The 26,681-nt window shown below is 44.5% G+C and overlaps 1 protein-coding gene across 4 annotated transcripts in view; it reads right to left on the bottom strand.

Moving 5' to 3' along the window:
* Positions 1-26,681, bottom strand: part of LOC106566591 (sodium/potassium-transporting ATPase subunit beta-1-interacting protein 4) — a 137,819-nt gene that overhangs the window by 51,347 nt on the left and 59,791 nt on the right. For all 4 annotated transcript variants that reach the window (XM_014134740.3, XM_014134736.3, XM_014134739.3 and 1 more), the window contains exon 4: positions 21,336-21,533. In XM_014134740.3, the coding sequence (XP_013990215.1) occupies positions 21,336-21,533 (198 nt within the window). The remainder of the gene's footprint in view (positions 1-21,335; positions 21,534-26,681) is intronic.

Below are 26,681 nucleotides of genomic sequence, written 5' to 3'. Positions count from 1 at the left end.
TTATCTTCTTGTGATTTTAAACCTAACCCTAACCTTAGCCATACTGATAGCCGTATGCCTAACCCTAACCTTAAATACATACTTTGTTTCATGAATTTTTACAATAAAGCCAATTTTGACTTTGTGACTGTACTATCTAGTGGAAACCCTTTTAGGCATTGCCTGGCAACGCAAAATCCTTGCTCCGGCCAACCTCTACGCCACGCCCATAGACGTTAGTTTCTTCTCCGCAATAAGTCTGGATCTGAGTACCTCCACAACGATTTCTAGAACGTAAACACACTCTAACTGTTCTGATTGGTCTCAGAAACCAAAGGTTTGGGCCAGAGTCATAACAAATTTGTCACACGCGCCGAATACAACAGGTGTAGACCTTACAGTGAAATGCTTACTTACAAGCCCTTAACCAACAATGCAGTTTTAAGAAGAAGAAAAAAGAGAAATATAACAAATAATTAAGGAGCAACGATAAAATAACAGTAGTGAGGCTGTATACAATGAGTTCCGGTACAGAGTCAATGTGGAGGCTATATACAGTGAGTTCCGGTACAGAGTAAATGTGCGGGTGCACCGGTTAGTCGAGGTAATTGAGGTAATATGTACATGTCGGTAGAGGTAAAGTGACTATGCATGGATAATAAACAGAGAGTAGCAGCAGCGTAAAAATGCGGCGTGGGGACAATACAAGTAGTCCGGGTAGACATTTTATTAACTGTTCTAGAGTCTTATGGCTTGGGGGTAGAAGCTGTTAAGAAGCCTTTTTGACCTAGACTTGGCGCTCCGGTACCGCCTGCCGTATGATAGCAGAGAAAACAATCTATGACTAGGGTGACTGGAGTCCTTGGCAATCTGACACCGCCTGGCATAGAGGTCCTGGATGGCAGGAAGCATGGCTCTGGTGATGTACTCGGCTGTACGCATTACCCTCTATAGTGCCTTGTGGTCGGAGGCCAAGCAGTTGCCAAACCAGGCGATGATGCAACCAGTCAGGATGCTCTCGATGGTGCAGCTGTATAACCTTTTGAGGATCTGAGGACCCATGCCAAATCTTTTCATTCTCCTGAGGGGGAATAGGCGTTGTCGTGCCCTCTTCACAAATGTCTTGGTGTGTTTGGACCATGATAGTTTGTTGATGATGTGGACACCAAGGAACTAGAAGCTCTCAACCTGCTCCACTATCCCAGGGTCTTTAGCTTAGTGATGAGCTTTGAGGGCAGTATGGTGTTGAACGCTGAGCTGTAGTCAGTGAATAGCATTCTCACATAGGTGTTCCTTTTGTCCAGGTGGGAAAGGGCAGTGTGGGGTGCAATAGAGTGTCATGACGTTGGCCTGTGGGTGAGGTTTATGACTCCCCCCATAAATACCTTTCTCCCTTTCCTCTCTCTTGACTCTACAGAAGGACTCTTGAAAAGCCTTTGTTAAACATAGAGAGTTTGGGAACATCAAAAGGTGGGGGGAAAGGAACCATATTTCGGTAATCCAACCAGCTGAAAATATGCGTTGGTACTAAATGAATATGATGCCAGATCAGTTGGCGTCTGAGACATTATTACTGATGATAGGACGACATAAACTGTATCTTGGAAAGTCTACACATTATAGTTATCAGATTCACATGGAATTGTTGTGTAATTTAAATGTTTAAATATGAAACTATTTGTGAAAAGATGAGATGTAATTTAGCTTCTTAATGAGAGAACGGTTTGTCATAGAGTAAACTATGCTCAACTCAGTGGCCCTGCCCATGTGAACAGACATTGGTTATAAACTATGAAACACGCCCTTCTCTCCCCTCCTATATAAAGCCCTTTACGAAAATATAACTTCTGTTCCGAGGACGTTAGGGCGACAGTCCTACGTTAAAAGCAAGAATCTAACGAAATTAGCATCGAATTTCAATGTGAAGGTGACGACCTACACTCCAGAAGGATGAATTTCGACTATATCAGCCAGAATATAGCATGAGCTTAAAGTATGGCAACTTGGTATGAACTTTGAACTCTTATTCACTAAAGAAGTGATACCTCCTAGCCGTTGCGTTAGCAACCGCAGCTGTAAACGTGGGCTAGGAGAGGACGGACAGAGTATCCATTCTACCACGCTTCCAGTTCACCACGAGACATTCTTCAGAGGACCAGAGATCCATAAAGGACAAACCGGCCTTTCATCGACGACCAATCTACCGAAGCGCAGCTCAGAGTAAATATTTATTGCATTCTCCTTTTTCAAATGGCCGGTAATTTAGAATGCATAAGATACTGTATTTACGATAGGATAGCTTCTCCCTTTGTTACTCAGTCTTCCCGCTCTTTCACTCAAACCCAACCCCCTTTCCTTTGTGTAACCAGCCGTCATGTCTGCTCCGTCCACCAGGGATGTTTTCTTTATGACATCATTTGTAATCAATGTATGATACATTCTGTGTATATGTAATTCTGTGGGATTAGTTAGGTATTTAGTAAATAAATAATTAAACCAAATTTTGTATTGCTGATTCAACTTGTTAGCCAGGGTTCGTGAAGATAACCAAGAATTTATGTCACGAATCCCACCGAAGGTGGCTCCCCTGCCTGCTCGGGCGGCGCTCGGCGGTCGTCGTCGCCGGCCTACTAGCCGCCGCTGATCCCTTTTTCCTTTTCTGTTGGTATGTCTTATTGTTTGCACCTGTTCCTTATTTGTGTGTCTTGATTTGTGGTTATTTAAGCCTGTTTAGCCCGCCCAGGTTTGTGCGGGATTATTTTACGTCAGTGTGCTTTTTGGATGTGCTGGCGATCTGCCTGGATTATTTTCTTTCCGGACTTTGTGCCCGTTGTGTATGGGTTGGTCATTTAGTTCACACGCCTGTTGTGTTGGCGTCGACCGTGTCGTACCAGAGAAAATAAATCTCATTTTTTCTTACCTCTGCTCTCTGCGCCTGACTCCTACCACCACTCCTAGCATTCGTGACAATTTACAACTTTCAGATGAGACTAAACAAGGTGACGATTAAATATTGCCTGCTATTGATGTAAAAGATTACCAGGTCTATAAGAGTTTATTCGGAAGATAACAACTCTATAAACATTATTTTGTGGTGCCCCGACTTTCTAGTTAATTATCTACCTGATTAGCTTAATCAGGTAATATTAATTAATCCGGCATAGCCAAAGACACAACAAGAGATTGCATCATATGTGGATGTGATGGGGCAGTCTATGGTTTCTGGGATTATGGTGTTGATATGAACCATGACAAGCCTTTCAAAGAACTTCATGGCTACAGACGTGAGTGCTACGGGTCGGTAGTCATTTAGGCAGGTTACCTTGGTGTTCTTCGGCCCTGGGACTATGGTGGTCTGCTTGAAACATGTTGGTAATACAGACTTGGTCAGGGACAGGTTGAAAATGTCAGTGAAGACACTTGCCAGTTGGTCAGCGCATGCTCGGAGTACACGTCCTGGTAATCCATCTGGCCCTGCGGCCTTGCAAATGTTGACCTGTTTCAAGGTCTTACTCACATTGGCTACGGAGAGCGTGATCACACAGTCATCCGGAACAGCTGATGCTCTCATGCATGCTTCAGTGTTGCTTGCCTGAATCGAGCATAGAAGTTATTTAGCTCGTCTGGTAGGCTCGTGTCACTGGGCAGCTCGCAGCTGTGCTTCCCTTTTTAGTCCGTAATAGTTTGCAAGCCCTGCCAGTGACCCTGGTACTTCCTGCTTTAGTTTTCGCTTGTAAGCAGATATCAGGAGGATAGAGTTATGGTCAGATTTGTCAAATGGAGGGTGAGGGAGAGCTTGTACGCGTATCTGTGTGTGGAGTAAAGGTGGTCTAGAGTTTTTTTTCCTCTGGTTGCATATTTAACATACTGGTAGAAATTAGGTAAAACGGATTTAAGTTTCCCTGCATTAAAGTTCCCGGTCACTAGGAGCGCCACCTCTCTATTTTATTTTATTTAACCCTTATTTTACCAGGTAAGTAGACTGAGAACAGATTCTCATTTACAGCAACAACCTGGGGAATAGTTACAGGGGAGAGTACTGAGCATATTGTAAACTGGGGATGATTAGGTGACTGTGATGGTATGAGGGCCAGATTGGGAATTTAGCCAGGACACTGGGGTTAACACTCCTACTCTTATGATAAGTGACATGGGATCTTTAGTGACCACAGAGAGTCAGGACACCCGTTTAACGTCCCATCCGAAAGACGGCAGCCTACACAGGGCAATGTCCCCAATCACTGCCCTGGGGCATTGGGATATTTTTTGGGACTGACCAGGACCAACCCTGCTTAGCTTCAGATGCAAGCCAGCAGTGGGATGCAGGGTGGTATAATGCTGTTTGCTTATGGCCCTATACAGCTCGTTAAGTGCCGTATTAGTGCCAGCATCGGTTTGTGGTGGTAAATAGATGGCTACGAAAAATATAGATGAAAACTCTCTTGGTAAATAGTGTGGTCTACAGCTTATCATGAGATACTCTACCTCAGGCGAACAAAACCTTGGGACTTCCTTAATATTAGATTTAGTGCACAAGCTGTTATTTACAAATAGACACAGACCACCACCCCTTGTTTTACTGGAAGCAGCTGTTCTATCTTGCCGATGGACAGAAAACCCCACCAGCTGTATGTTATCCATGTAGCTCAGCTACGACTCAGTGAAACATAAGATATTACAGTTTTAATGTCCCGTTGGTAGGATATCCTTGATCGGAGCTCATCCATTTTGTTATACAATGATTGCATGTTGGCAAATAGGACTGATGGTTAACTAATTTGCTTACTAATTCTTAGAAGGCAGCCCGACCTCCACATCCTTTTCCCCATCTTTTCTTCATGCAAATGATGGGGATTTGGGCCCGTTCCTGAGAAAGCAGTCAGACTCGTTAAAGAAAAAATCTTCATCCAGTTTGAGGTGAGTAATCGCTGTTCTGATGTCCAGAAGTTATTTTCGGTCATAAGTGATGGTAGCAGCAACATTATGTACAAAATAAGTAAAAACATAAGTTACAAACAAAACGAGAAAAAAAACCGAACAAAATAGCACAGTTGGTTAGGAGCACGTAAAACGGCAGCCATCCCCTCCGGCGCCATTCTTCCTCGTGGGTAAAGCGGCGTTTTGAAAATTCGTCATTGGCTTTGATACTCTGATTGGTTAGAGATGATACATTTGCTGATGACTTTGTTTTGTACCATACCCTTCCTTTTGGCAGTCTCAGGGTGTTTTCAAACTTGTCCCCTTTCTGCCAGTTTTTATGAACTCAGTGTGTTTTGCTTAATTTTTTGTGCAATGTGAACACTCCAAAGAAACTCAGACCCCTCAAAAGAGCCCCTTAAGAGAGCTGAACTGAGACCATCTGAAGAAGTGGTCTGAGTTCGGTTCGGTTAAACTTCGAGGTCTGGTTCCCTTTTATAGGACAATGTGAACACAAAGCTCCCAGGTTAGCTTGTCATTATTCCTGCACCACACACTAGACTACTGCAACACGTTTCCCTGCCATGACCCGTCACATTGGTGCCTGACACAAAAGAGCTAAGATGATGACGATGTGCAGGCTCAAGGAGGTTTTAGTTCAGATTATTTGTTTGCAATATGTGACCTATAGGCTAAGAGAGCTTCATAAGCTGTTTATTGATTGTGGGGTTTGAATAGTGTGAGAAGACAACATATTTGGTGAGAATCACACCATAGGGTATAAAATCTATTCTAGCTCTTAAAGGGGCAGTAGACTACATTGGGTGTGTAAAATTATCAATTACAGCATTATTTAATCTGAAGTTCTTCTTCTATTATTTTTTATGTTACCAATTATATTTATATATAATCTTAATATTATCTTCTAATTACAATTATTATGGCTCTTCTTATAACTAAATGCAATCTATTAGCTTCCAAAATGTAACTAGGTATATCTAGCTGTCCGATAACACGTTCTGATGGAATGGCTTGTCCTGCACTTTGTTAAAACCCAGAGTGCATTGAGTGAATGTTGAAAAAAGATCTTGGTTCCTTTCTAAACATAGCAATGTGAATGCAAAGAGGACTCAGTCCACAAAATAGTTGAAGTGAACTGGCAAAAGAGTTGAGTCCTCCTTCAAAGGCAAGGGCAGTGTGAATACAAAGAGAACTGAGCTATTTGCATTTTTTTTTAACCACAGAGTTAACTTTAAAGAGGACTGAGATTGGTTATTTTAAAGAGGACTATATGTGAAAACACCCTCAGACTGAAGTATGTAGCGAACATTGAGTAGCGGAAGATCTCAGTTTCAATCATCAAAGAGCTCAGTCCAGTAACACCTATTGTCTTTCTTTCAATTACTTTACTTTGGCAACTATTCTGTTCCAGTCAGTCCTTCATGTGTGTGTGTGAGTCTGTGTAACTGAGTGTGCGACTGTGTGTGTGTGTGTGAGTGTGTGTAACTGTGTGTGTGTGTGTGTGTGTGTGTGTGTGTGTGTGTGTGTGTGTGTGTGTGTGTGTGTGTGTGTGTGTGTGTGTGTGTGTGTGTGTGTGTGACTGTGTGTGTGTGTGTGTGTGAGATAGAAGGGGAATTTACATTGATCGGCTTGCTAATTAACACACTATTGATCTGGCTCACTGTCCTAGGAGAAAAGCCCTTAAGTATTCTTTAGTAAAGGGAATTCATGTAGATCTATCTATCACAATGAGTGAGTGAGTGAATGAGTGAGTGAGTGAGTGAGTGAGTAAGAAAAGAAAGAAAGAAAGAAAGAAAGAAAGAAAGAAAGAAAGAAAGAAAGAAAGAAAGAAAGAAAGAAAGAAAGAAAGAAAGAAAGAAAGAAAGAAAGAAAGAAAGAAGAGAATTGAACTAGAGAGACCAATTTGCAACCAAAAAGAGGAGTACTTCTGGTCAGGGGAGGAACATTGGATTCAGACCTGATGAGTAATGCTCACAGTAGTAGCTAAACAAAGGAAACAATCAGAATATATTGTAAATACACAGTTAAGGCTTTACAGGTTTTCAGCCCTATGGTTATACACTGGCAGAAATGGACTGGACATTTTTTGTGTGAGCCTTTTTCCAAGACCGGATACAATTGGAATAGAATTAAGCTAGCAACACTTGCACTTGTAATGGTAGATGACAGCAAGATAGAAACAATTCCAGGGAGAGAAAGAGAGATAGAGAGACAGAGAGAGAGAGAGAAAGGGAGGGAGGGGGTTTTCTTCTGTGGCAGGTTAATTACCTGGCACTGTCTGTCTGACGATGAGGCAACAGCCTCCCCATAGAGTCCCGAAATGAGATCACCTCTGTGACTGTGAGTGTGTGTGTGTGTGTGTGTGTGTGTGTGTGTGTGTGTGTGTGTGTGTGTGTGTGTGTGTGTGTGTGTGTGTGTGTGTGTGTGTGTGTGAGAGAGAGAGAGAGTGTATGTGTGTGTATGTGTGTGTGTGCGTGTGTATGGACTGGAAAAGAACAGGTGGATATGGTCCCTGCAGCCCCTATCTCATCATATTCTGCCTGTCATTAAACACACCAGCACGCACACACACACACGCAGGGGCAGAGGGGGCCGGCTAGAGGGGGCTGCATCCAAAGATAACACTAACACATTCAACACAAACTCACACACGCATGCACACACAGAGAGTTCTACCCACATTTTTCTTTTAATTTGAATTTTATTTTATTTCACCTTTATTTAACCAGGTAGGCCAGTTGAGAACAAGTTCTCATTTACAACTGCAACCTGGCCAAGATAAAGCAAAGCAGTGCGACAAAAACAACATAGCGTTACACATGGGATAAACAAACGTACAGTCTATAACACAATAGAAAAATCTGTATACAGAGTGTGCAAATGAAGTAAGGAGATAAGGCAATAAATAGGCCAATAGTGGTGAAGTAATTACAATTTAGCAATTTACACTGGAGTGATATATGTGCAGATGAGGATGTGCAGGTAGAAATACTGGGGTGCAAAGAGCATAAAAACAAAAACAAATATGGGGATGAGGTAGGTAGTCGGATGGGCTATTTACAGATCGATAAGCTGCTCTGACAGCTGACGCTTAAAGTTAGTGAGGGAGATATAATTCTCCAACTTATATTTTTGTATTTCGTTCCAGTCATTGGCAGCAGAGAACTGGATGGAAGGCGGCCAAAGGAAGTGTTGGCTTTGGGGATGACCAGTGAAATATACCTGCTGGAGCGCGTGCTATGGGTGGGTGTTGCTATGGTGACCAGTGAGCTGAGATAAGGCGTGGCTTTACCTAGTAAAGACGTATAGATGACCTGGAGCCAGTGTGTTTGGCAACGAATATTTTGCGAGGACCAGCCAAAATAGAGCACACAGGTCGCAGTGGCGGGTAGTATATGGGGCTTTGGTGACAAAACGGATGGCACTGTGATAGACTGCATCCAATTTGCTGAGTAGAGTGTTGGAGGCTATTTTGTAAATGACATCGCCGAAGTCAAGGATCGGTAGGATAGTCAGTTTTACGAGGGTATGTTTGGCAGCATGAGTGAAGGATGCTTTGTTGCGAAATAGGAAGCCTATTCTAGATTTAACTTTGGATTGGAGATGCTTAATGTGAGTCTGGAAGGAGAATTTACAGTCTAGCCAGACACTTAGGTATTTAATGTGATCCCTTTTACCCACACGGATATATATTTTCTCTCTCTCTCTCGCGCTCTCTCTCTCTGTCCTGTCCTGTCCAGTGGCTCTGTTTGTGAACAGAGGCCTAGGACCAACTTGCTTAGGGGACTTTTCTCCAGGTTCATCTCTCTGTAGGTGATGGCTTTGTTATGGAAGGTTTGAACTTCCTTTTATGTGGTTGTAGAATTTATCGTCTCTTTTCTGGATTTTGATCATTAGTGGGTATCGGCCTAACTCTGCTCTGCATGCATTATTTGGTGTTTTACGTTGTACATGTCACATTTTATGTTCCCTTTGATGGCATAGAAGGCCCTTCTTGCCATCTCACTCAGATCGTTCACAGCTTTTTGAAAGTTTCCTTTGGCGCTGATGTTTAGGCCGAAGTATGTGTCCTTTTTTTGTGCTTTAGGGCAACGGTGTCTAGATGGAATTTGTATTTGTGCTCTCGCTCTCTCTGTCATGGTTTTTCCTGGCACCAGAGGGCGGCAGAGATTGCACTAGAGACTTTTATTGGACCCTGGTATGTCTTATTTTTTCATGAATGTGTCCCTGCTAAAAGAGGTGTATTTTCTGTGGTCTTTTGCAGAAGCTTGAATTGTTTACCGTGTTCGTTCGTTTCCTGAGTGAGTTTGAGGCTGATACCCTGACTACACCGCTCGCGTTGCAAAATAAATAAGGTGGAGAGATGACAAGAAACGATTCGGTTGACCGTTTTATGTGTGGATTAACTGTCGGAGTAGAGGATCTTGTGCATTTCAGGTAAAATAACAAATCAGTGTTTATATCCCAGGACAAATTAGCTAGCAACAGCAAGCTAGCTAAATAGGACAAATTAGCCATAAATGTTTATTGCTTTTTGACCTGTCCCCAAATTAATGTAATTGATTCAGAGTTTGTTTTGATATTTTAACCTGCGTGTCGTGATCGCGTTTGGTGTGGGGGGGGAAAAAAATGGCACGATGGCGCACGCGCGCAGCCAGTTTGGGTTCCGTGTGAGTGTTTGTTGTTTTGTTTTTTCAAGTGTACTGTGATCCTGCGGCTACCGTTTATCAGTAAAGTCTTATGTTTATTCTTAACCACTGATTCCTCGTCTGGTCTCTTCTCTGCACCTAGGTCCAACCTTACCAAGTCAAAGCAAGCTTCTGACACAACATGGACACAGCAGAGATCACCCAGATCCGGAATGTGGTAGCCCACCAAGGAGCACTATTAGGACGGCAGCAAGAACAGCTCTCCCAAATCTCCGGGACCCTTTGGGCACTTGCCAAGTTCCTCCAACCATGGCACGACCCCAATCCAGGTGGAGCCAATGCCCAGGTCTCATCGCCCAGTGCTACAGATGTCGATGTGGTTCCTCCAGGGAACCTGCACCGGGAACCCAAGATCCCAGCCCCTGAGCGGTATGACAGCCACCCAGGAGGATGCAAGGGGTTCCTCACGCAGTGTTCTCTGGTGTTTGAGCTACAGTCCTCCTCGTTCCACACCGATCGGGCCATGATCAACTACATCATCTCTCTACTCTCGGGCAAGGCCCTGGCATGGGTAACGGCGGTGTGGGAACAACAGCCAACATCTTGCAGATTCACCCAGTATCCTTCACTACCGAGCTACGACAAGTCTTCGAGCACCCAATCAGCGGACGAGAAGCGGCCAGCCGACTGTTCAACCTCCGCCAAGGGGCCAGACCAATGGCTGACTTCGCCATTGAGTTCCACACCCTCACCGCCGAGAGTGGGTGGAATACGGAGGTACTGGTTACCACTTTCCACTAGGGCCTGTCTAACTCCATCAAAGATGAACTGGCCGCTCTGGAACTAGGAGAGGACCTCGAGTCCCTGATAATGCTGGCAATCAGGCTTGACAACCGCATCCGGTAACGGGTGAGACGGGGCCATTTTGACACCACTCCAGCATTCCAGTTTTCTGAGCACCCTGAGCCCAGCATGGAGAATCTCATGCAGCTGGGTCGCACATGTCTGAGCCCATAGGAGTGTTACAGGCGCATGCGCAAAGGCTTCTGCCTCTACGGCGGAGGTCTTGGCCATCTCCGTGCTACCAGCTCAGAGCTGACGGGAAACACCAGGGCTCGCCAGGACAGGGGGAGACCCTGACATGCTGTGCAGTTACCTCCCGTCTACCCAGTCACCATCTGTTACTACCTGTAACCCTCTACTGGGACAACCGTCAGCACCAGATTGGCTCCTGTCAGGTGGAATATCAGATCAAGCCCATGCTACTGCAGGTTGGGGTGAACCACTCTGAGACTTTTCGTTTTCTGTTGATCACTGCTCACTGTACCCCTGGCTAGCGCTACATAACCCACTACTTTCCTGGTCCACAGGACACCTACTAGACTGGGTAAGGACTGCCAGACTAAATGTCTAAGACCTCCACCAAGAGTCTCGCCGTGTCCTCCGGCATCCCTTGAAGACCAAGACTTTTCCGCTCTCCCTCCCGAATACTCAGTGAGAGACAGGCCTCCACCCTTCCCCCTCATCGTCCTTATGACTGTGCCATAGAACACCTACCCAGCGCCACACCTTCCCGGGGTCGTCTGTACTCCCTCTCGACCCCTGAAGCAACAGTCATGGACAATTACATCCGGGAGTCGCTGGAGGCAGGTTGCATTCGCCCCTCTACATCCCCTGCTGGTGCAGGTTTCTTATTCGAGGTCAAGAAGGATGGAGGCCTGCGTCCCTGCATCGACTACAGAGGGCTGAACCAGATTACGATCAAGAAACGTTAACCCCTACCCCTGATGTACTCCATATTGGAGTTGGTCCAAGGGGCCCAATTCTTCACCAAACTGGACCTCCGCAACGCTTACAATCTGGTGAGAATCAGGGAGGGAGATGAGTGGAAGACTGCCTTTAACACCCCTAGCGGCCACTATGAGTATTTAGTCATGCCTTTCGGATTATCGAACTCACCTGCAGTCTTTCATGCATTGGCCAATGACACCCTGTTGAATCAGTTCATCTTTGTTTACCTTTCGATGACACCCTGATCTTCTCCAAGACCCTTACGGAACACATACTGCACGTCCACCTTGTCCTGAGAACACTCCTGCAGAGTCTACTATATGTCAAGATAGAGAAGTGTGAGTTACACGTATCCCAGGTTTCCTTCCTGGGTCGCATTATCTCTACCGCAGGCATCCAAATGGACCCCGTAAAGATTGAGGAGGTTGCTGACTGGTCCCGTCTCACCTCACTCAAGCAGGTCCAGCGGTTCCTCGGGTTTGCCAATTTTTACAGGCGTTTTATACGCAACTTTGGTGCAGTGGCAGCACCTCTCACCATCCTATCCCACAAGTCCCAGACCCGTTTTTGCTGGACCCCCGAAGCTGACAGGGCATTCATGGAGCTCAAGGGACTAATCACCTCTGGACCCATCCTCGTTCATCCTGATCCAACTCGTCCCTTTGTGGTGGAGGTGGACAATGGAGCAGGGGCGGTCCTTTCACAGCGGAACGAGGAGGACAAGAAACTGCACCCATGTGCCTTTTTCGCCAAGCAGTTAACCTGTTGGGGCTAGGGGGCAGTATTGAGAATTTTGAAAAAAATATGTGCCCATTTTTAACTGCCTCCTACACCAACTCAGAAGCTACAATATGCATATTATTGTTAAGGTTTGGATAGAAAACACTCTGAATTTTCTAAAACTGTTTGAATGGTGTCTGTAAGTATAACAGAACTCATATGGCAGTCAAAACCCTGAGACAAATTCTGACAGGAAGTGGATACCTGATGTGTTGAATTACCTTTAAACCTATGCCATTGACACACACAGGGGCTTATTAATCTTTGAGCACTTCCTATGGCTTCCACTAGATGTCACCAGTCTTTACAAAGTGTTTTGAGTCTTATACTGTGAGATCTGACCGAACAAGAGCCTTGGAACGGTGGTGGCCGATTAGACTCTGGCGCACGAGTTCATGTTGGGTACTCTCATTCCAATACGTTTTAAAAGAGAATGCAATCGTCCGCCTTGAATATTATTCATGTTCTGGTTAAAAAAGGCACTAATGATTTATGCTATACAACGTTTGACATGTTTGAACGAACGTAAATATTTTTTTCCCCCTCGTTTATGAAGACAAGTCCGGCGGGCATAGATCATGTGCTAACAACACGGAGCTTTTTGGACATAAATTATGAGCTTTTTCGAACAAAACTACATTTGTTATGGACCTGGGATTCCTGGAAGTGACATTTGATGAAGAGAATCAAAGGTAATGGATTATTTACATAGTATTTTCGATTTTAGATCTCTCCAACATGGCGGTTAGTCTGTATCGCAAAGCGTATTTTTCTGGGCGCAGTGCTCAGATTATTGCAAAGTGTGATTTCCCAGTAAGATTATTTTTAAATCTGGCAATCCGGTTGCGATCAAGAGATGTAAATCTATAATTCTTTGAATGACAATATAATATTTGACCAATGTTTTCGAATAGTAATTATTTAATTTGTTGTGCTGATTGACTGGCGGTTATTGGAGGGAAACGATTTCCTCAACATCAACGCCATAGTAAAACGCTGTTTTTGGATATAAATATGAACTTGATAGAACAAAAAATGCATGTATTGTCTAACATAATGTCCTAGGAGTGTCATCTGATGGAGATTGTCAAAGGTTAGTGCATAATTTTAGCTGGTTTTCTGCTTTTGGTGACGCCTGTCTTTGAATTGACAAAACATTACACACAGCTATTGTCAATGTACTCTCCTAACATAATCTAACTTTATGCTTTCGCCGTAAAGCCTTTTTGAAATCGGACAACGTGGTTAGATTAACCTGTTAGGGCTAGGGGGCAGTATTTGCACGGCTGGATAAAAAAATGTACCCGATTTAATCTGGTTACTAATCCTACCCAGTAACTAGAATATGCATATACTTATTATATATGGATAGAAAACACCCTAAAGTTTCTAAAACTGTTTGAATGGTGTCTGTGAGTATAACAGAACTCATTTGGCAGGCAAAACCCTGAGACATTTTCTGACAGGAAGTGGATACCTGATGTGTTGTATTACCTTTAAACCTATGCCATTGAAAAACACAGGGGCTGAGGAATATTTTGGCACTTCCTATTGCTTCCACTAGATGTCACCAGCCTTTACAAAGTGTTTTGAGTCTTCTGGAGGGAGATCTGACTGAACAAGAGCCATGGAACGATGATGGCCCATTAGACACCTGGCGCGCGAGTTCATGTTGGGTAACCTCGTTCCAATACGTTATAAAAGAGAATGCATTCGTCCACCTTGAATATTATTCATGTTCTGGTTAAAAAAGGCCCTAATGATTTATGCTATACAACGTTTGACATGTTTGAACGAACGTAAATATATTTTTTCCCCTCGTTCATGAAGTGAAGTCCGGCGGGCTTAGATCATGTGCTAACAAGACGGAGATTTTTGGACATAAATGATGAGCTTTTTTGAACAAAACTACATTCGTTATGGACCTGTGATACCTGGAAGTGACATCTGATGAAGAGAATCAAAGGTAATGGATTATTTACATAGTATTTTCAATTTTAGATCTCCCCAACATGACGGCTAGTCTGTATCGCAACGCGTATTTTTCTGGGCGCAGTGCTCAGATTATTGCAAAGTGTGATTTCCCAGTAAGGTTATTTTTAAATCTGGCAAGTTGATTGCGTTCAAGAGATGTAAATCTATAATTCTTTAAATGACAATATAATATTTTACCAATGTTTTCTAATTTTAATTATTTAATTTGTGGTGCTGACTTGACTGCCGGTTATTGGAGGGAAACGATTTCCTCAACATCAATGCCATAGTAAAACGCTGTTTTTGGATATAAATATGAACTTGATAGAACTAAAAATGCATGCATTGTCTAACATAATGTCCTAGGAGTGTCATCTGATGGAGATTGTAAAAGGTTAGTGCATCATTTTAGCTGGTTTTATGGTTTTGGTGACCCTGTCTTTGAATTGACAAAACATTACACACAACTCTTGTAAATGTACTGTCCTAACATACTCTAAATTTATGCTTTCGCCGTAAAACCTTTTTGAAATCGTAAAACGTGGTTAGATTAAGGAGATGTTTATCTTTCAAAGGGTGTAAAATAGTTGTATGTTTGAAAAATTTGAATTTTGACATTTATTTGGATTCAAATTTGCCGCTCTTGAAATGCACCTGCTGTTGATGGAGTGCACCACGGGTGGGACGCTTGCGTCCCACCTAGCCCATAGAGGTTAAGGAGATGTTTATCTTTCAAAGGGTGTAAGATAGTTGTATGTTTGAGAAATTTGAATTATGACATTTAATTGTTTTCAAATTTGGCGCTCTTGATATTTCATCTGTTGTTGATAGGGTGTACCAGGGGTGGGACGCTGCGTCCCACATAGCCCATAGAGGTTAACACCAGCGGAACACAAGTACGATGTAGGCAACTGGGAGCTCTTGTCAGTTAAGTGGGCTCTTGAGGGGTGGAGACACTGGTTGGAGGGAGCACCTCATCCTTTCGTGATCTGGACGGACCATAAAAATGTGGTTTCCATTCAAGAATGGAGAACACGGTCCGACAAGCCCAGACCCGATAACCTGACCCCGGCGGGGGACCCACTAACAGACTTTACATTCTGCGATCAGCCCATGTCCCGAGTACTGCAATGGGAACACTTGTCTAAATTAACTGGGCATCCAGGAGTTAATCGGACACTGGCATTCCTGAGGCGGCAATTCTGGTGTCCCAACATGATGGAGGATGTGAGATCCTTGTTGCGGCCTGTTCCATCTGTCCCTAAAGCAAGACTTCATGTCAGCAACCGGCTGGGTTGCTCCAACCTCTGCCCATCCCCAGGAGGAACTGATCTCACCTGTCTGTAGACTTTACCTCCATCTCAAGGACTTACCACTATCCTGGTGGTCGTCGATTGGTTCTCGAAGGCAGCCCATTTCATCGTCTTACACAAGTTGCCTTCAGCGAAGGAGACTGAGCTCATGATTATCCATGTCTTTTGACTACACAGACTTCCCCAGGACATTGTCTTAGATCGTGGAACCCAGTTCGTCGCACAGTATTCTGTTCCCTGCTGAGGGCATCGGTGAGTGTCTCCCAGGGGTTCCAACCTTAGTCGAATGGGAAAACTGAGCGGGCCAACCAAGAGCTGGAGAAGATCCTCCGCTGCTTTGTCTCCCCTCAAGCCAGCAACCGAAGCAAGTTCCTCATCTGGGCAGAGTATGCTCATAACACACTGCCAAACTCGTCCACTGGACTGTCGCCATTTGAGTGTCAGTTCGGGTTGCTCCCCATTTTCTAAACAAGAGGCCGAAGCAGGGGTGCCATCAGCCAAGGCGTTCATTCGACGATGTCGCCGCACCTAGATCCTCCTTGCTCCTCTCCTCTGCCAGACACCAACATCAGGCAAACCGGCACCGAAGACCTTTTCGGCTCTTCCGACCGGGTCAACGGGTGTGGCTGTCCACCTGTGATCTTCCCTTAAAGGTGGTCTCGCGGAAGCTCGCTCCATAGGACCATTCAAGATTCGGAGTCGCATCAACCCAGTCACCTATCGTCTCCAGCTTCCCAGGTTCATGAGGGTCTTTTATTGGACTCAGGTGTGTCTTATTATTTCATGATTGTGTGTCTGTTAAAAGAGGTGTGTTTTCTGTTGTCCTTTGCAGAAGTTTGAATTGTTTACCATGTGCATTTGTTTCCTGAGTGAGCTTGAGCCTTTCCAGTGTACTGTAATCCTGCGGCTACTGTTTCTCAGTAAAGTATTATGTTTATCCTTAACCACTGATTCGTCATCTGGTCTCTTATCTGCACCTGGGTCCAAACTTACCACATCTCTCTCTCTATACCCTTCCGTTCGTCCCTCCCTCCCTCCCCACCACCCACGGCCTCTCTGATGTTTAACTGATCCTTTTTTGGGCGGAAAATCCTGTTCCCCTAAAAATAGATGAACAAGTAAAGCTCTCTGTTGAGACTATTTGGGGTTTAATATGAGGCAGCCGTGTTTTTATTATGCTATCTGAATAGCGTGTCACTGACTCTCCAAAGCCCAGCTACAGACAAAATGATCTATCCTCCTTCCCCCTCTTTCCCTCCAATCTTTCCCTCTCTTCTCTCTCTCCTCCTTCCCCCTATTTCCCTTCATCCCTCTTTCTATTCCTCTCTCGCTTTAGCCAGCTAGACTAAACAGATGTATACACGTTTTAATACTGATTTATACTGAGCTTTAATGCAGCATGTGTTATCAACAGTGTATTACTGCTTCAAAGTGGTGGAACAAGCTTCACAAGCTACACTCCTGCTGAACAGTAGCTAACATTTCACATAACATTTAATTAGTGGCTGAAAGCTTCTTTAGTTTATGGTCTCTCCTACAAAAAAGGGACACACACCTAACCCCAGTAGCATAACACACACAACAGCAGAGTGTCTCAGTACAGGATGCAAACACAGGCCTCCAGATACAGCTGTCACACAGACAGACTCCCAACAGCTTGTCTCACTATATCACTCCTTCATACAGCTGGCTGTTTACTGTAGACATCCGAGTTAAGAGCCTCTCTCTCACACGCACACGCACACACACACACACACACACACACACACACACACACACACACACACACACACACACACACACACACACACACACACACACACACACACACACACACACACACACACACACACACACCTGGATGCCCGTGCACGCAGCCTAGAGCAGTAATCATAGGGGTCACTCCATCGCGGGCCTCATGTGTGGACCCCTCAATCATCCAGTGACAACCATTCATCAATCAGTCACACATGGATAGAGAAGGAAAAAAGGGGGTAGGTTTCCATCACTTCAAACATCAACCTACCAGTGTTAAGGTGGGAACACCACACACACACAGCTCAGCAGGGCCTAAGGGTAGCAGACTACACTTATATTAGGATCATAATACTTGTGTGTGTGTGTGTGTGTGTGTGTGTGTGTGTGTGTGTGTGTGTGTGTGTGTGTGTGTGTGTGTGTGTGTGTGTGTGTGTGTGTGTGTGTGTTTGTGTGTTTGTGTGTGTGTGCATAAATCGTGAGAGGGAGGGAGTGTGTGACAACTCTCTGGTGTATACTGGTCACAGTCTTATATCAATACATTTGTATTAGCTTTATAAAAATGACACGTACACACACAAAATCCTACCCTATTCTACATGTTCCCTCAGAGAGCCAGAAAAAAATGGTCTCCCTTTTTTTCTCTCTCTCTCCTTCAATTTCTCTCCCTCCTTCCCTCACTCTCTCTCCTAACTACCCTGACCTTTTCTCTCCCATCTCTGGAGGAAAGTTATCTTCTCATATACATTGTTTATGTAACAGATGATGTATGGAGACAGGGGGAGGACAACAGGAGGAGAGAAAAACAGAAGGAGAGAAAGAGAGCGATGCTCTGGGGTAGAGGAGAGGGGGAGCCTGTGGTGATGAACAAAAATGTTATGCTGACTGGCAATGACAATAAAATCTGTTGATATTGGAAGTATTGATCATCTATAGGAACCCCAGAGAGAGAGAGAGAGAGAAAGAGAGAGATGATGATGATGAAAGACATATCTCTTCCTCTCTTTCTGTACAGTATCCTCCCCTCTTCACCTCCTCCAGTCACATCAAAAACATGAAGAATGTAACTGGTAGGACAACAGCACTAACTGCCTCCAGTATTGGTCAGTAGTCAAATTATTCATCATAATGAACCATTCTCCTCCCAGGCTATATATTTAATGGGCTTTCCAGGGTGACCTTGTACAGTCCACACAAAGACAAAGGGAAACACCCCTCCCTCTCCTCTCCCTCACTTCTCTCCTCTTTAACAATCAAGGAAAGAGAGGAAAACCAAAACAACTCAGTGAGATTTTATAGACTCAATCTCCCTCTCCCAGAGAGAGCTGTTCCCACGGTGACAGGATGGAATGCCTGGAGGACAATACCATTTTAGTACATAGCGCGGGTGGGGGGATTCGGGTGGTGAATGGTAGAACCAAAGCCTGAGGTCCAGCATGAGATAAAGAAGGATTAGACAGAGTTTCTGTCATTAAAGAAAGGAAGCTGTGGGCTGCTGTTGGAGTCAACCATTTCAAACGTTTCTTTGAAAGTTGTTCTATTTGGCTCCCAGAGCAAATATAGCCTTATGACATCATTGTCTAATCCTTCTTCATCTGTTATAGCCTGAGGTAAGGAGTAGTACATCATTTCAGAACACAGCCACAGGACTCTACACTGATGTATATTCCCAAGGAGCTTTAGTGGGGTGGAGGATTAAGTAGAAGTTACCCCTAAACACCCATACAGGGTCACCGCCCTAATGGTTAAGATTTGGATTGGGGGAGTGAGGGTAATCTGATCCTAGACCTGTGTTGGAGGGCAAATTCTACCTTGATTGTCGATGGGATAGTGTGAATGGGATAGTGCCTGGGGTGAGAACCATGAGCACCTCTACCTATTTATGTAATCATGACCAATCTCCCCTCTTGAGGGCCTGTAAAAACATGACCGTGCACATGTGCGTGCGCGTGTGTGTGAGTGAGTGATTGGGAGTGTCCTAAACCCCTCTACGCTACATTCCCACACACAGAGTAGTGGAAGAATGAGAGAATGAGATACTCACGTTTTATGAATTGTTTGGATGGCTGACCCTCTGTGAGCTATAACAGAGGTCAAATACACCTTATCTATGGCTTTCTCCAGGGTGGGACCTTCTCATAGACACCGTTGGAGGCATGAAGACAGATGAAAACGTGAAATCGACTAAATTAATGTTACTGTGTGAATTAAATTGTCATGTTTGGATTGTTTCAAGAGTTCATAAAGAGATGCACATTTTAATATGTTTTATTTGGTTCGTCTAAGAGCAGCATTGACACTGGGGTGCGCTCCTACCATTTGAATTCAGTTGATTAGATTAGAACCTGGCTGTGTTTTCCTGTCTTTTGTTTTTACTAGCAAAGTGCAAAGAAATGTTTGTGCAGGTTTTGGGTGAGTTTCTGCTTGAATTTGTTTAAAAGGACAATGAATTTGTTCATACCTTGAGAACTTGTTACCAAGCTATCGTGTGTATCAGACACATAGTTTTTTCTCTTAGAGATGATTCTGAACTGAAGACGTGTATCCACGTTAAGTATTAACCTATTGGTGATAGTCGTTTACTCTGAGCAGTCTGTAATGTATCATGTAGTTCGTTAAGTCTTAACCTATTGGTGATAGTCATTTACTCTGAGCAGTCTGTAATGTATCATGTAGTTCGTGAGTGTTTGAGTGTTAATTCTTTCATGACTAATTATATTAGTTGAACTGAGCAAATACATTCCTCGTTTTACAGAGTAGTTCTTTGATTGACTATACATTCCTCATTTAGCAGGTCTATTGGTAGACGTCATATACACTACATGTGCTTGGGTACCACCTTGACATCTCTGATCTGCTGGCCTCAATAAATGAATGCTAGAACATTGGTTGCCAGGATTAGCTATTTGTATCTCCTAATAATTGCATAAGATGCAAGTTAGACACATGTTCATTATAGCCATACTAAGTGGTGATGAGAGGCTAACTACCTTGACTAGATCCTCTAGAGACATGGCCTGTTGCATTTATTCACATAATATTGGAGTCAGATTGATAAATGTAGTTTATAGATATAAAATAGTGACCCGTCCTCAGACGATGGGGATTTCTACACCCCTACACAGCAGTCCCCCTAAGCAGCATGATTCATTAGGCAGGGTAGGGCCCATCGTTCGAGGGTCACTGTCATTCATAGAAAGGTCAGAGTTACTAAATCATCTACTGGATGGGCTGTAAGTTGCACAGCAGATTGTATTATAGTAGAATACATTAACTTACAAGTGTCCCTGCTATTGGACAGTTTAAGGATATCTGTATCTCTGCCCTGTCTTGCTATAGCAAGGCTTCACAGTCACCTAAAATAGAACCATGCCTCTCTATCTCAGAGATGATGTCCTAGTTGATGGAGGTATCAGCCCAGGACATGAATCACTACTCTGCCACTGGGTTATAATCATTCAGGGAGCTACAAATCTCCATCCGTGTGTGTGTTGTGTGTGTGCTTGTGTCTGTGTGCGTGTTGTGTGTTCAACAGGGTGGTTGATGATATTGCTTTATGATTACAGTGTTTCAACAAGCTCACAAAGCATGGCTCGCCCAGCCAAAACAACACAGATACATATTTAATTCAGCCAGATAAAGAGAGGGAGGGAGAAAGATAAAGCACGACACAGGCAGAGGGAAAGAGAGAGTGCACGAGAGGGGCCGAGGGAGGGAGAAAGAGCACGACAGGGGCCGAGGGAGGGAGAGAGAGAGAGCACGACAGGGGCCGAGGGAGGGAGAGAGAGAGCGAGGCCGAGAGAGGGAGAGAGAGAGAGAGCACGACAGGGGCCGAGGGAGGGAGAGAGCACGAGAGGCCGAGAGAGGGAGAGAGTGAGAGCACGACAGGGGCCGAAGGAGGGAGAGAGAGAGAGCATGACAGGGGCGAGGGAGGAAAAGAGCACGACAGGGACGAGGGAGGGAGAGAGAGACAAACTAATAACAACGGGGTCAGTAGACAACAGATCTCTGTCTCCTGATCCACTCTCCAATATCTCTACCCCAATAACCCAAACACAGGGGCCACTACAATCACAGTGACTAGACTTCCACCGTGAGAGACACGACCGGTGATGTTGTCTGTGTGTGTGTATAAAGGTATAACACCAATACTCACAGCGATGAGGATCTGTGTTCCACTGTGTAGGACCTCTATGTACTGGTACTCCATGAGACAGCCCATGACAGAGATGTAGGACTGGCTGTCCACGGTGCCCACCCCTGGCTGGGTCATCTCTCTCCTCACACACCCTGGACCGTGTTCACTCCACCACGAGTGGTGAGCCGAGATGTTAAACGTCAGCAGGTCACTGTCCTGTAACAAGAGGTTGAATACACACATTCAACACATGTTGAATACACACATTAACACGTAACAAAATATGCACAGACAAACACACACACATTTGTAAATAGACAAACACACACATGGACCTACACAAACACACACACAAACGTCAATCAATACCCCAATACAGCAGTCTAACCCCACAGCTGCCCCGCAGTCAGAAGGTCTAACTGAGAAGCTCCCTTTCAACACTGTTATTGTTATTCACTCACAGACCCTAAGGCCCGAATCAACCCTCCACATGACTCGATCCAAGGTTAATTCACAGGGAGGGATCACTGTTGGGGTGTGTGTGTGTGTGTGTGTATATATGTACTATCGTTACAGGGTTTGAATGAGTCAGGAGGTGTGTGTGTACGTAGGTGCATAGCGGATTTGGTTGGGGCCAGAATAAGATTCAGTGTGTGTGTGTGTGTGTGTGTGTGTGTGTGTGTGTGTGTGTGTGTGTGTGTGTGTGTGTGTGTCGTCCATTAGCTGTCTACCCTCCTGGCCAATATATTCAGTGTTGGGAGGGCAGGCTGGCTCCATCTGTTGTGTTGCAGCCCAGCCCCAGCCCCCAGCAGCTGGTCTCTACATGCCTCATTATACGAGCCGAGAACAGGCTGAGCTGGGGCCCACCACACACTCACACCCACCTCTGTCCCCAAACAACCACAGATCCAACTATTTTGGCCATGAATATTCATTTTCACAGATCAATGTAGATCCCCATCACTGAGTGAGTCCATCTGGGTGTGACGAAGAGACAGAGAGCTGATCAACAGAGGACAGGGAGGCAATGGACAAAGGAGAGGAGTGGAGGAGGAGGGGTCAGGCCAGGGTGCGACAGGAAAGAAGGAAGAGAGAAAAGGAGGGAGGGGATAGAATAGGAAGAGCGTGGAGGAGGACAAATGTAGGCTGAATGAGACAAGGACAAAGAGAATAGATGGAGAGAGGAAAATAGAAGTAGACAGAGGGGAGAAAAGAGAAGAGGAGTTTGGAGGGGGAAGAGTAAAGGATGGATTAAGTGATGGATGTGGAGGTGACAGCACACACATACTGTACCTTTCTTTGTCCAGATGAACAACTCATCTGCTAAAAGAACCCCTGGGAGAGCAGTGGAGATATGGAGAAACCCCACTGGATGGTGCAAAGTGCAGTCATAGTGTGTGTGTGTGTGTGTGTGTGTGCGCGCGTGTGCGTGTGTGTGTGTGTGTGTGTGTGTGTGTGTGTGTGTGTGTGTGTGTGTGTGTGCGTGTGTGTGTGTGCGTGTGTGTGTGTGCGTGTGTGTGTGTGCGTGTGTGTGTGTGTGGGCGTGTGTGTGTGTGTGTGTGTGTGTGGCGTGTGTGTGCTTAGAAGGGAGGGGTGATGGGTTTCAGTGGGTGAAACAGACAGCTTGATCCTTGGAGAGAGATGGGTCAGTATAGTGTGTGTGAGATCTCTATATAGTGAAGATGACTGAAGTATACAAAGGAAAATCGAACCACTCTTTCACATCTTCTGGCATGTTTTATTACAACGTCGTTACCTCTCAGCAGTGTGAGCTTTGGCACAATAAAATCTAAGACACTAACTGGCTAAATATTTGGGTATACCAGACAAAGACACACTCATGCACACACACAGACTGTCCATAGGCCATAAGATTGGGAGTAGGCATATTAGAATGTGGCAGAGTGTTTTCGTTGTTAGCCCTCTTATTGGATGAGGAGCTGATTTAACCCCTCATAGCCTGACTGTTACTCCACATGAGACAGATAGGACACCCGAGGTTAACCCTGGACATGGCTGGGACAGTGTCATGAGAACTAGAGCAAATATAGCGGACTAGTATCAGCAGCATGAAAACAGAATGAGTTTATCTCTCTCTCTCTCTCTCTCTCTCTCTCTACAGATATGATCAACCAGTCTCAGCACTCAGATCACACTTTCAAACTGGGAGTAGAAAGGGAAATTACCATAATCCCAAACGGAACACTCTGTCGGCACGGAAACAGAGACTCAGGAGACCTGTCAGGGTATGTGTGTGTGTGTGTGGTAGCGGGGCATCTTCCTGAGGCTGAGCCCTCTACTCTCTGAACCCTGACACTGAGAATCTTGGAATATGTTTTCCACCACCTGGCTCCCACCTCCCTAGGATGACCACATGTTTTATTCAATGTCACATAAATATATAGACATACCGTATCTCAAAATGGTGGAAGATACACACAAGTCATGGGAGCTCCAAGATGGAGGTAGTTGCCTTGTAGTTGCCCTGTAGTGTAGTTGACCTGTAGTGTAGTTGACCAGTAGTGTAGTTGACCTGTAGTGTAGTTGACCTGCAGTATAGTTGACATGTAGTGTAGTTGACCTGTAGTGTAGTTGACCTGTAGTATAGTTGACATGTAGTGTAGTTGACCTGCAGTATAGTTGACCTGTAGTGTAGTTGACCTGTAGTGTAGTTGACATGTAGTGTAGTTGACCTGCGGTATAGTTGACCTGTAGTGTAGTTGCCCTGTAGTGTAGTTGACCTGCAGTATAGTTGACCTGTAGTGTAGTTGACCTGCAGTATAGTTGACCTGTAGTGTAGTTGACCTGCAGTATAGTTGACCTGTAGTGTAGTTGCCCTGTAGTGTAGTTGACCTGTAGTGTAGTTGACCTGTAGTGTAGTTGACCTGCAGTATAGTTGACCTGTAGTGTAGTTGACCTGTAGTATAGTTGACCTGTAGTATAGTTGACCTGCAGTGTAGTTGACCTGTAGTGGAGTTGACCTGTAGTATAGTTGACCTGCAGTATAGTTGACCTGTAGTATAGTTGACCTGTAGTATAGTTGACCTGCAGTATAGTTGACCTGTAGTGTAGTTGACCTGTAGTGTAGTTGACCTGCAGTGTAGTTGACCTGTAGTGTAGTTGACCTGTATTGTAGTTGACCTGTATTGTAGTTGACCTGCAGTATAGTTGACCTGTAGTGTAGTTGACCTGTATTGTAGTTGACCTGTAGTATAGTTGACCTGTAGTGTAGTTGACCTGTAGTGTGGTTGACCAGTAGTATATTTGACCAGTAGTTGACCTGTAGTGTAATTGACATGTAGTGTAGTTGACCTGTAGTGTAGTTGACCAGTGGCGTAGTTGACCTGTAATGTAATTGACCTGTAGTGTAGTTGACATGTAGTGTAGTTGACATGTATTGTAGTTGACCTGTAGTGTAGTTGACCTGTATTGTAGTTGACCTGTAGTATAGTTGACCTGTAGTGTAGTTGACCTGTAGAGTAGTTGACCTGTAGTGTAGTTGACCTGTAGTATAGTTGACCTGTAGTGTAGTTGACCTGTAGTATATTTGACCAGTAGTTGACCTGTAGTGTAATTGACATGTAGTGTAGTTGACATGTAGTGTAGTTGACCTGTAGTGTAGTTGACCTGTAGCGTAGTTGACCTGTAGCGTAGTTGACCTGTGGTGTAGTTGACCTGCAGTATATTTGACCAGTAGTTGACCTGTAGTGTAATTGACATGTAGTGTAGTTGACATGTAGTGTAGTTGACCAGTGGCGTAGTTGACCTGTAGTGTAATTGACCTGTAGTGTAGTTGACATGTAGTGTAGTTGACATGTAGTGTAGTTGACCAGTGGTGTAGTTGACCAGTACTGTAGTTGACCTATAGTGTAGTTGACATGTAGTGTAGTTGACCAGTAGTTGACCTGTAGTGTAATTGACATGTAGTGTAGTTGACATGTAGTGTAGTTGACCTGTAGTGTAGTTGACCTGTAGCGTAGTTGACCTGTGGTGTAGTTGACCTGTGGTGTAGTTGACATGTAGTGTAGTTGACCTGTAGTGTAGTTGACCTGTAGCGTAGTTGACCTGTGGTGTAGTTGACCTGTAGTATATTTGACCAGTAGTTGACCTGTAGTGTAATTGACATGTAGTGTAGTTGACATGTAGTGTAGTTGACATGTAGTGTAGTTGACCAGTGGCGTAGTTGACCTGTAGTGTAATTGACCTGTAGTGTAGTTGACATGTAGTGTAGTTGACATGTAGTGTAGTTGACCAGTGGTGTAGTTGACCAGTACTGTAGATGACCTGTAGTGTAGTTGACCTGTAGTGTAGTTGACCGGTACTGTAGTTGACCTGTAGTGTAGTTGACCTGTAGTATAGTTGACCTGTAGTGTAATTGACCTGTAGTGTAGTTGACCTGTAGTATATTTGACCAGTAGTTGACCTATAGTGTAATTGACATGTAGTGTAGTTGACATGTAGTGTAGTTGACCTGTAGTGTAGTTGACCTGTAGTTGACCTGTAGTGTAATTGACATGTAGTGTAGTTGACATGTAGTGTAGTTGACCAGTGGCGTAGTTGACCTGTAGTGTAATTGACCTGTAGTGTAGTTGACATGTAGTGTAGTTGACATGTAGTGTAGTTGACCAGTGGTGTAGTTGACCAGTACTGTAGTTGACCTATAGTGTAGTTGACCTATAGTGTAGTTGACCAGTAGTGTAGTTGACCAGTACTGTAGTTGACCTGTAGTGTAGTTGACATGTAGTGTAGTTGACCAGTAGTTGACCTGTAGTGTAATTGACATGTAGTGTAGTTGACATGTAGTGTAGTTGACCTGTAGTGTAGTTGACCTGTAGCGTAGTTGACCTGTGGTGTAGTTGACCTGTAGTGTAGTTGACCTGTAGCGTAGTTGACCTGTAGCGTAGTTGACCTGTGGTGTAGTTGACCTGTAGTATATTTGACCAGTAGTTGACCTGTAGTGTAATTGACATGTAGTGTAGTTGACATGTAGTGTAGTTGAGCATGTAGTGTAGTTGACCAGTGGCGTAGTTGACCTGTAGTGTAATTGACCTGTAGTGTAGTTGACATGTAGTGTAGTTGACATGTAGTGTAGTTGACCAGTGGTGTAGTTGACCAGTACTGTAGTTGACCTGTAGTGTAGTTGACCTGTAGTGTAGTTGACCGGTACTGTAGTTGACCTGTAGTGTAGTTGACATGTAGTGTAGTTGACCTGTAGTTGACCTGTAGTGTAGTTGACCTGTAGTGTAGTTGACCTGTAGTGTAGTTGACCAGTACTGTAGTTGACCTGTAGTGTAGATGACCTGTAGTGTAGTTGACCAGTAGTGTAGTTGACATGTAGTGTAATTGACCAGTAGTTGACCTGTA

The sequence above is a fragment of the Salmo salar genome, chromosome 13, assembly GCF_965601325.2.
Source record: "Salmo salar chromosome 13, fSalSal1, whole genome shotgun sequence".
NCBI lineage: Eukaryota > Metazoa > Chordata > Actinopteri > Salmoniformes > Salmonidae > Salmo > Salmo salar.
The sequence above is the reverse complement of the archived record's forward strand: the minus strand, read 5'-3'. Positions and strand labels throughout refer to the sequence as shown.